At 45.5% G+C, this 11,180-nt stretch overlaps 1 protein-coding gene across 1 annotated transcript in view; it reads right to left on the reverse strand.

The window, feature by feature from the left end:
• Window positions 1–10,955, reverse strand: part of KIAA1549L (KIAA1549 like) — a 137,932-nt gene extending 126,977 nt beyond the window's left edge. The window contains exons 1-4 of the mRNA XM_065944681.1: window positions 10,919–10,955; window positions 1,493–1,831; window positions 927–931; window positions 326–350 (exon numbers count right to left, since the gene is read on the reverse strand). Coding sequence (XP_065800753.1) covers window positions 326–350; window positions 927–931; window positions 1,493–1,831; window positions 10,919–10,955 — 406 coding nt within the window. The remainder of the gene's footprint in view (window positions 1–325; window positions 351–926; window positions 932–1,492; window positions 1,832–10,918) is intronic.
• Between the last annotated feature and the right edge of the window lie 225 nt (window positions 10,956–11,180).

Below are 11,180 nucleotides of genomic sequence, written 5' to 3' on the forward strand. Positions count from 1 at the left end.
ACAGAACTCCAGAAAACATCTGTGGTTGCTGGCTTCTTTATGCCTCCCATTGTTGAGAAATCATAGACCTCACTGGAGGAGGGAAAAGCTGTCACCTGTTTGGAAGCCCAAACTGGCAACTCAGAATGGTCTGTCACAGCTGTGTAAGTCACTGGTTTGGCACTGGAAAAACTACGAGATGGGGACACAGTCTGGGTAGCTTGTGTGAAGGGCATGGAAGATGGAGGTAATTCAGAAGGAAGGAGGCTGGTTCCTGGTGGTGTCACATCTGTAGAGACATGATCAGTGCTGAAATTAGAGGTGAATCCATCTACAGTGTGAAGACTTGGACTCTCTTTACTCGGAAGGGTCTGGAGAGCAACTGTCAAATTTGCCTTTTCATTTTTCTTTAAAACAGCTCCCATGCTATTTTCCTTCTGCAGGGGAAATGTCCAAGTCGTGGAAGGACGATGAGGAAATGTGCTTGAGAGGAGGAGGTCTGTAGCTGCAGTGGGAGGGGACCCATCACTACCTGCTTCTTGAGGAGTTGGCACTTGGGGCACGGCGGATGGATAGGTCTGACTCCGTGCCAGCTGGAGCGGGGCAGCCGTGGAGGGGAAGTCGGCTGTTGTGCCATTTGATGGGGATGTGGGAACTGCCCCAGAAGGGCCTTCTTGTCCTTGGTCAGCTGTGGTGAGAGGCAGAGGAGAAGGCGCCAAAGGGGAAGATTTGGGTTCTGCTGAAAGGGTGGGCCCTTTGGAATTCTCTGGGGTTGCTGACACACGCAGGGGGTAAGCAGAGTTCTTTGCAGGAGCACGGGCTGTCTCCAGGTTGGTTATTCCCACTGCCACTGACTCTGCAGTCTGGACCAGCGAGGACGCAGCTTCATGGGTTGCTGCACTCTTCAAGGTTGGCAGAGACACCCCATTAAGTGCTCTTTGAGCCACCTCAGCTTCAATTGGCTGGGTGGATGCAAGACCTGGAACCACTTCCAACATCAACGATGAGGGCCTTCCACCAGAAAGCTGAAGACTTCCAGAGGCTGGGGGAGGGGGCGACAAAGGGGCCAGGTCTGCCACGGAGCTCAAAAATTCAGGTAAGGGGGAGCCCGCTGAGTGAGGACCCTCTGCTGGGCTCGAGGATCCAGAAAAACCTAGACGAGGGATGCCTATTAAATCCTGGGCATTTCTGGATGGAGCGCGGTTCATTTCCTCAGCAAGTGGGTTTAGGGGATTCGCTATGCTCTGATTTGAGGAGGAGTCAGTTGGAGCTGTGTAGGGGAATAAAGGCACTTTGGTGGGTGACTCTGCTGCCTTAGAAAAGGTGATGGAATGAGGTGAGTCGGGAGCCAATGAAGAAGATGAAGATGAGAGGAGAGCGTCTGCCCTCGGGGAATGTAGTTCTGAAATGGAAGGAGTCCCTACCCACGGTGGCCGCAACGGGAGGCCAGCGGTGAAGGACGTCACTGGCGGGAGGGTGGACAGTGGGGGCAGCATGCTGGTGAGAGGCAAACCTGACACTGAGGCTGCTTCTTTTCCCCCTGGAGCTCTTGGCTGGACCAGGGTCTCAGCGGAATCCTTGGAAGGCTCGAGGGAGGTGCTGTGGGCGCTGCCTTGGGAAGGAGAGAAGTCCCCGTGGGCCCGAGCTCGGCGGTGTGTCTTGGGTAGGGCCGTCCAGGCAGACTGCGGCCAGCTCGTGTTGTCAGGGGATGCTCCGGGCCCAGGCTTCATTCTGTCCACTGCTGAGGAAGACTGGACTTCGGAGAAAGGCCATGTTGGTGAAATCGGTAACAGCCTCCCATGAGGAGATGACTCCGGGGTCGGGGTTATAGCGATCTGCTGGTTGTCTGTTCCTGTGAAATGAAATATCGTGCCATCAGGCCTCAGCTAATCATAGGTTCTGGAGAGAAGGGTAGGCCAGAGAAGTACCCCTTAGACCTCACAGAGCTTCCACGCCATTAAACATTCATTAAGACTCATTAAACACATTCAAACAATAACTTAGGTCATTACAGATAGGTTGATGCTGCAGCTAACCTACATGGCAGCGTTGGTGAGAGATAGCCACTGATGAGGTGATGCTTAAGCAAAGATGTGGAAGATATTTGTGTATTTTAAATCTCTTATCTGTTCCACCAACAAAGGTTGGACTGTGAAACTCACAGCCTAGAAAACCAAAGCTGAACATGGCTCCCTGCCATGGCTAAGGACACCAAAATAAACCTCATCCAAGAATCCTCAGTGCAAAAGGAAAGGACTGTGTGTCTGAATGCAGATCTTTTATTCTTAGGGCATCTCAAGAGCAACAACTAAGGTTGTTGTGTTTGGAGAGATGGCACCCAGGAGACAGATTTATTAATATCTTGTTAGATTTAAAAGGATTCCTGATGCTATGGTTCACACCATGTCAAACAGCAAAGGGGATTTCCTTCAAATTAGGCTATTTCCAAGAGAAAAACTGTTCACATCCCACCCAGGACCACAGACAGCTCTCACAAGGCCTGGTGTCACTACCAGCACCTGCAGAGAAACCAGAACTGTCAGCGCAAATGTGCAAAACTGCAGGCGGAAAGGCGAGGAGACAGGGCATGAAATGTGACTCCACGGGAAAGGAGGCAAAGAAATAACCGATCAGAAAGCCGGGAATTCCATGCTTGGGAGGACCTCCTGCTTGAGGATCCTCTCTGATCCCCTTTGCACAGCAGTGCCAATGGTGCTGATGACCCCAGAGGGGGCTCAGTGCCCTTAAGTAATATTTTAAATAAAAAATAACAAAGAGGAGGTACTCCTAGAGCTTTCTACATTATTGGCCAAAAAAAACGTTAGACTCAGGGATTTCCCTGGTGGTCCAGTGGTTAGGAATCCGCCTGCCAATGCAGGGGACAGGGGTTTGATCCCTGGTCCAGGAAGATCCCACATGTCGGGGGGGGGGGGGAACTAAGCCCGTGCGCCCCAACTACTGAAGCTCTTGTGCCTAGAGCCTGTTCTCCGCAAGAAGAAGCTGCTGCAATGAGAAGCCCACGCACCACAAGTAAAGAGTAGCCCCCATTGACCTAACTAGAGAAAGTCCACGTGCAGCAATGAACACCCAACACAGCCAATAGCTTTTTTTTTTTTAAGTTACACCCATCTGGTAGAAGCAGACAAACCAAGAGCTGAAGTCAGAAGACCTGGGCTTATGCACACCCTCCAGCCACCCGCACCTGTTGTGTGTATCTGTGGACAGTTGTTGCAAGAGTAGAGACAAAAGCACACTCCAACTGCCCCAAGGGGTGACTAGAAGGAACACAGAGTGTTGTGGAGGTAGAAGGAAGGGCTCCCCAAGAAGAAAACCACTAAACAACAGTTAAAAAAAAATCACTAAACAAGTGAGCAGTCATTAGAACGGTCATTACAGGATCTAAGTCCCTGTGTTTGCTTATTTGCTTAACAAAAGAGGACACTATGGCCCAGAGAGGGGACACCATTGGCAGAAACCACATAACCCATCAGGGACAGAAGCAGGTCCAGACACGAGGCTTCCTCACTCCCACTGCAGTGTCTTCTCCCTAATTGCTTCTCCAAACCAGTTCTCCAACTCCAGCTCCACTCTATCCTGCCACCGGAAAACCGAACAACCAAAGCCGAAACCTTCAAATATTTGAGCTTTTAGGAAATGAAATATACTGAGTCACAAAAACTAAACAGTGATGAACTTCTGAAATATTCAGTTTCATTTTTTAAGATGGAAACAGTTTAAGGACAAAGGGCAAACTTAGCCTCTCTGTCTCCTTATTATGAGATCAGAATCACTAAAACTTCCTTTATACAGGACCCAAAGCTTCCTCCCTTCATACAGAAATAATCAGCAAATGCATATATAGCTACAGGACCAAAAGTCTACACAGCATTTCATTAAGATAACTGCACTTCTTAGGAACTGTCTCACAGTTTGCTATGGAAACTGTGTTTCTGTTACCGCACTCAGCCTAAGGAAGTAAAATTGGTTGCAATTTTACATGGCAGGCTGATGCTATTGCCATGTCTTGGTCCTTCTGTTCATAATGCTTATCTCCTAGATATACTCAGGTTCACACTTGTCATGCAGTCTTGTCTGGCTATGCAGGTAGATGGTACTTACATGAGTGAATAGAACATCCTTCTAGTGTAGCTTGTGCATTTTGGTATTTTCCAGTAATACTTTAGAATCCATTTTTATCACTTGCATGTCAGGTGAAATCTATGTAGGATTTTTTCTTTTGTACTTTCATTGAAATAAATTCAACCAGGGGCTCAACTCAAGGATTCAAGAGTCATACTAAATTAAACTGGTTACAAGCAAGTACCCTTCTAAGTCAAAAATGATGCAACAGGCAGAGTAGTTTTTGCTTTCAAAAAGATTTTTTGCAAGCTCTTTCATAAAAATCTTACAAGCAGGAAGGGGAAGTGGGTATTAGAGGATGAATACAAGGGGATTTGTAATTAACTGAATTACCACAACCTAAGGAGGCTAAAATAAAGAAACAGTCTCTAATAGGCTTGCCTCTGCTAAACCTTGTTGTTTTTAGACTAGAATCCAGTGTTTCCCAAGCTATCCCTTACAAAACAGAGCGTCCCAAGATGCCTCCTGAAGAAAAGTTTCAACAAGCGAACAGTTTTGAGAAGTGTATCCTATACTCACACCTAACAGTCATTAATGCTATTCACCGTATGCTTCTGGCTCTCTACATTCAGAGCACAGAAAAGGCCTGCACTTCCCGGACACCTCTGGGGTTGGGTGGGGCCATATGATTAGTTCTGGCCAATGACTTGTGAGCAGAAGTGACAAGTGTCCTCTCTGAGCTAGAACATCTAAATACTGGAGCAAGACTGTCCAGAACTTGCTATCTTTGAAGGAAAACACAAAACAACTAGCAATATTATATCTGAATTAGTTAAGAAGGAGGAGGAGGAAGAGGAGGAACCTACTAATATTCAAAATGTTTGCAGGTCCACCAGCCTGGGTCCCTTAGGGACCATAATAAGCAAAGGCCCTCTGTCTTTGTAAAAGTGTGTACAGGTAGCATGAGCAAAAAACAAGCTTTTGCTCTTTTAAATCACTGAAATTTTGGAGTTGTTTGTTATGGTAGCATAGCCTATCTTACCCTAACCTATTCAGAAACTGATATCAGAGTGGATTTGGAACTTAAATGGGCATACTCCCATGTACATCAACATTTAAATAAAGGCTGAGTCCCATCATCCAGGATATATAAGAGCACCTAGGATGTAGCAAAAATTCAACAAATTGATGCTGGACAGTTTAATTAAACTTTGGCCAAAATTGATCAAGCATATTTAACTTCTGAAATATGTTTAGACACACCAAGGAACCTAGATCTGAAAGAGACATGTGCACCCCAATGTTCATCGCAGCACTATTTATAATAGCCAGGACATGGAAGCAACCTAGATGCCCATCAGCAGAAGAACGGATAAGGAAGTTATGGTATATATACACAATGGAATATTACTCAGTCATTGAAAAGAATTCATTTGAACCAGTTCTAATGAGATGGATGAAACTGGAGCCCATCATACAGAGTGAAGTAAGCCAGAAAGAAAAAGACCAATACAGTATACTAATGCATATATATGGAATTTAAAAAGATGGTAACGGTAACCCTATATGCAAAACAGAAAAAGAGACACAGATGTACAGAACAGACTTTTGGACTCTGTGGGAGAAGGCAAGGGTGGGATGTTCTGAGAGAATAGCATTGAAACAACTATACTATCAAGGGTGAAACAGATCACCAGCCCAGGTTGGATGCATGAGACAAGTGCTCAGGGCTGGTGCACTGGGAAGACCCAGAGGGATCGGATGGGGAGGGAGGCGGGAGGGGGGATCGGGATGGGGAATACATGTAAATCCATGGCTGATTCATGTCAATGTATGGCAAAAACCACTACAATATTGTAAAGTAATTAGCCTCCAACTAATAAAAAATAAATGAAAAAAAAAAGAAATATGTTTAGGATATTTCTCAAACATATTTGACCTCAGAAGTTGGTTACTCAGAAAAACCCCAATGATACACATAAAGCTAAATAAGAAAACATGCTCATTGAATTAGCAAATTATAGCAAATTCAAAAGAATAAATGATATGAAGAATTGCAGAGAAATACTTCAAAGACATGTCAACTAACTGAAATTATTGTTGAAGGAGGACATAAATTAAATATAAAGGCTTGCTTTTAATCCACATATTACCTGGATAAGAACAGAATGTGGGAGCTTTCCTTTAAAGATAGCTTATGTTACCTGTAGGTAGGGTTGACTGGAGTTCATTATGAACTACAATAGGAATGTAGGCTAGCAAGAAAATGATAAATTCTTAGACTGCATTAAATTTCCTTCACTCCTAAAATAAAAAAATATTTCATACTTAAGAAAAACATTTATAATGTCTGTATATAAGTCATAAAGACAAATGATGAAAAACATACATCGTCTCTGGCTTCATGGACCTCACAGTCTTACGGGAGATATGGAGTTAAATCAAATATTCTCACAAGTATAAAAAAGATACATGTTACAGATGAAAGATGCATGGTCCTTAAGAGCAGGCAGTAAGAGGATGTGACCTGATGGAGAAGGTCAGAAAGCACATTACTGAGAAAGTAACTATCAAGCCAAGATCCAAAGAATAAGTAGAAGTTAATCAAGCCATGAGGGTAGGGAAAAACGTTCCATGTAGAGACCAGCATTTGCAGAAAGCTTGTGGCAGGAAGATGCATAAATAGTATAAGGAACTGAAAAAAAAAGTAACCATAGTGAGAAGGAGAACATGAGTGGACATGGCCTAGGATAAGGCTGAAGAGGCAGTTGACCAAACCATCAGAGTGTCACAGACATTAGTTCCAAGATGAGTGGGAAGGAACGGAGGTGAAGGTGGGGGATGTACAGGAGCAACGTGTTTCAGAAGAATCATTCTGGTTATAGGGTGGAGAACAGACTGTACAAGGCAAGAGTGGCCAACGGGAGACCAGTAAGGAAATGCCTGTTGTGGTCCAGGTATGCAATGGCAGAAAAGTTGTAAAGAGGAGCTGAGCCACGGTGGGAGACTGAAATGGATAATCCTTCTGGGTCCCTTTCAATTCTCAGAGTTTAGGACAATGTATTTTTTAACATGTGTGTTTGTGGTAATTTCTTTTCTAAAGGCTGCAAATTCTCCTAGATGCCTCTCATTGAGAGGTAGAGTCTACGTCCCCTTGGACTTGAGGCTGTTCAACCAATTAGAGTGTGACAGAAGTAATGCCATGCGACTTCTGAAGCTAACATCATAAAAAGCAGCTTGGCCTTTGGAATGTTCCCCTTTATATCCTCCTTTACTGATCCTCCTGGAACTCAGACTCCGCTCTATGAGCAGCCCAAGCGCTGTGGACAGATCCAGCCCTGTAAGTACTCCAATCAACAGTCCCAGCTAAGCCAAGCCTCCCAGTCATCTCAGCCCATGGACAGACAAGTAAATGAAAAAGCCTCCAGATAGTTCTAGCCCCCAACCATATGAATCACCAGGGTTGTTCGAATCTTCCCTACAGAGGCCCCAGGCATCAAAAGCAGAAACAAGTCATCCCCACTGTGCTCTGAATTACTGAAATCAAGAGCACAACAAAATAGTTGTTGTTTTAGCGCACTTTATTTGGGGAGGTACGTTGTGCAGAAATAATAACTGAAGCAGGCCAGTGCTGTGTCCCTCACTTCTGGGAGTGAGTCACTATACGCTTGATTAGATTCTTAAAAGGATTTGGAAGCCAAAACAGAGTTAAGAAGCCTTCTGCTTTATACACAAGACTTTAAAACTTTGTCCATGCTAATAAAAATATTTCTGTATTAAAGAGGCATCATTGAAAGGAAAAGGGAAGAAAAGTTTTGAGAGGGAAATGAGAGGAGGTGGTATATATTTAGAAGAAAGAGAAGTAAATCAGGAGAAATAAGGCAAAACAAAATTACAAAGAGATTGAAACACACTCAAAAGAAGGACATGAAGTAGAAGACTGGTAGAGGTGATGAGTTGGACAGGTTCTAAGGCAACTCTCTCTCTTGGTGGTCATGCTTTTGTGTGACCCTTCTCCTGGCAAATGAGCAGAACCTGTGACATGCTTCTAACCAAGAGACTATCACCCTTGTGATTTTCTTATCTTCTTGCTGTTGTTGTTTAGTCCCTAAGTCATGTCCAACTCTTTGCAACCCTGTGGACTGTAGCCCGCCAGGCTTCTCTGTCCATGGAATCTCCCAGGCATGAATACTAGAGTGGGTTGCCATGTCCTCCTCCAGGGGATCTTCCCGACCCAGGGATCAAATCCACATCTCCTACATTGGCCGGCAGATTCTTTACCACTAAACCACCAGCAAAGCCATATAATTATATCTTGCTAGCAGACTCCCTCTCCTTGATGGCCTGATGAATTAAGGGGCCATACTGAGAAGGCCAGGCTTCCCAGGTGACGCTAGTGGTAAAGAGCCCAACTGCCAATGCAGGAGATGCATGTTCAACCTCTGGGTAGGAAAGATCCCGTGGAGGAGGGCATGGCAACCCTCTCCATTATCTTGCCTGGAGAATCCCACGGACAGAGGAGCCTGGCAGGCCATAGTCCATAGGATCGCAAAGAATCGAACACAACTGAAGCAACCTAGCATGGATGCACGCACTGAGAAAGCCAGTGTAGCAAAGAGCTAAGGGTGGAATGCAGGCAATCTCTAGGAACTACGGGTGGCATCTCAGAACTGAGAATGGCCTTCAGCTGACAGTCAGCAAAAATCCAGGGCCCTCAATCTGGTGGCCACAAGGAAACGAACTCTGCCAACAACCTGGGTGAACTTGGAAGTGGATTCTTCCCCAGCCAAGCCTCTGGACGGGAATACAGCCCGGTTGACACCATGATGGTAGCCTTAAGAGACCTTGTACAAAGGGCCCAGACAAGCTGTGCTCAACTCTTGACCCACAGAAACTGTGAGATCATAAATGTGTGTTGTTTTCAGCTGTAAAGTTTGTGGTAGTTAGTCAACAATGGAAAACTGATACAGGTAGGAAGGAAGGCGCCGTGGAAGGGCACGTCGTGCTGTGGGAAGAGTGTAGGAAGGAGACCCGGAGTATGAGGGACCACGGCTGAGGTGCAGCATAAAGGATGGTGAGAAGGTGTGCTCAAGGCAGCAGAAAGGAAGCATGAATTCATATGTTTGTTTGGACTATCACAGAGAACAAGCTGCGAAATAAAAAATTCTAACATGGTACCTGAGACGCAAAGGAAGCTTTTTGAAAAGAACACAAGGCTTTGCAATAGCAGAAACAAAGTCACAGCAGCAAATAGCGCCAGACATGTTGGAAGGTTGCTATGAAACAGGTTGTACTCATCTGTTTAAATTCTATTTTCAAGGGGGGAATAAAAGGCACACTAGTCTAATTAAATTACTGAATTCTTACTTTTCTCAATGAACTCTTCACTGATTCTCCAATCTCCCCTTTCCTTATAACATGAATTATTCTTTGCTGAAAATACGATAATGGTCTTCAAAAAATGCACAGAAAGCAATGTCCCACACATTACAGAGGGAGATGAAAGACAATTTTGTCTTCCTGCACGAGCCCCAGACTCGCTATCCTTTCTGAACACTTACAAACATCACCCTTTCTAGGGACGAGGAAACAATTACTTTCTGCTTGGACAGTGTTTCCCACAAAGGGACTGGTAATCTCAAGAACTGTAAAGGGAAGTAGTTCAGATGATTGAGATTTAAGGAGCTTCTGGATGAAGAAAGACAAAGAGCAGAAATCAACTTACGTTGCGAATGAGTAAAAGCAAGCAAGAGAAGACCCTCAAAATAATGAAAAGTTAACTTGAATCAGTTCTTTCCTTCTCAAGGCAGCAAGAATGAGTGATTATACAAATGCTACTCAGCTGAACTGACACAAACCCATTTCAAACCAAGTCTATTTGAGCCAGGTTTAAATGAAACCATGGCTCTCAAAGCCTCAGGAAAGTGATGTCACTCCCCTCCAAATATCAGACAATAATAACATGCACGAGCTTGCATGCACAGGTTAAGTATCAAGGGCTTCTGTTGCTCAGCAAGTTTGCATGAAGTCAGTCCCAGGACAGCTAAACTTAGCCTTGAACTAAGAGTTCAGTCAGTGCCAATGTGTGTGCTCAGTTGTGTCTATTCTTTGTAACCCTACAGACTATAGCTCGCCAGACTTCTCTGTCCACGGGATTTTTCAGGCAAGAATACTGGAATGGATTGCCATTTCCTACTCCAGGGGATCTTCCCGATCCAGGGATCAAACCTGCATCTCCTGCGTATTCTGCATTGCAGGCAGATTCTTTATCCACTGAGCCATCAGGGAAGCCCTGAAGCAGATCACCAACACAGCAAAACATCAAAAGTTAAGAAAATGCTTAGCCACATTTGAACATAAAGTTTATCACTGACTAATGTCAAAATGGTGAAAACTATCTCACTCATCTCCCCAGACCTCAGAGGCCCACGTGGGAACACCGAGATGCACAATGATGAATTGTTCAGGCCTCTGTCTTCCTGAGGCCCTTGGCACCGCCCGTTTATCATCCTTGGGGCTTGTACATAAGATGCAGACCCAGGCTGCGATGCTGCTGGTGCCCATGCAGGGCACATTGTAACCCACAGACGCCCCCGGGGGAGAGCAGCGTCTCCGCTGCTGCCACTCCCCACCCGAGCCTCCCTCTTCGGTAGCCAGGGCTCTGTCAGTCTCCCGGTCAGGGCTGTTTCCAGAGCCCTCAGAGTCTGCTACTTACGGAGTGTCCTCATTCAGGTTCACAGGGTTGCTTCCTGGTTTCCTCAAAACCCCTCTTGTAACCCAGCCATAGTCCTTTTCCAATCAGCACTGTTCCTCTCTCTACCCGCTGGCAACACGGAGAAGACAGCCCTCCTTAGCTGACCTAACACGTGCTGCAGCGTGGTTGCATTTACAACCATGGTCAAGAAACCATCTACTCTGTCCAGCTCCCCGCTTCCCAGCAAGTCTGCCTCACGGAGCACTTACAGGAGAGCAAGCCTGATCCCCAGCAGCTCTTAAATGAAGGGAACTAAGGCAATCAATGAATTAATACCCCAAACGCACCTTCCTTGTATGTCAGAGAAAAACAGCTGGAGCTTCCTACCTGGCCCCACAGTCAGACTGCCTGGATCCAAATCCCACTC

Source organism: Muntiacus reevesi, chromosome 9 (assembly GCF_963930625.1).
Source record: "Muntiacus reevesi chromosome 9, mMunRee1.1, whole genome shotgun sequence".
NCBI classification, from domain to species: domain Eukaryota; kingdom Metazoa; phylum Chordata; class Mammalia; order Artiodactyla; family Cervidae; genus Muntiacus; species Muntiacus reevesi.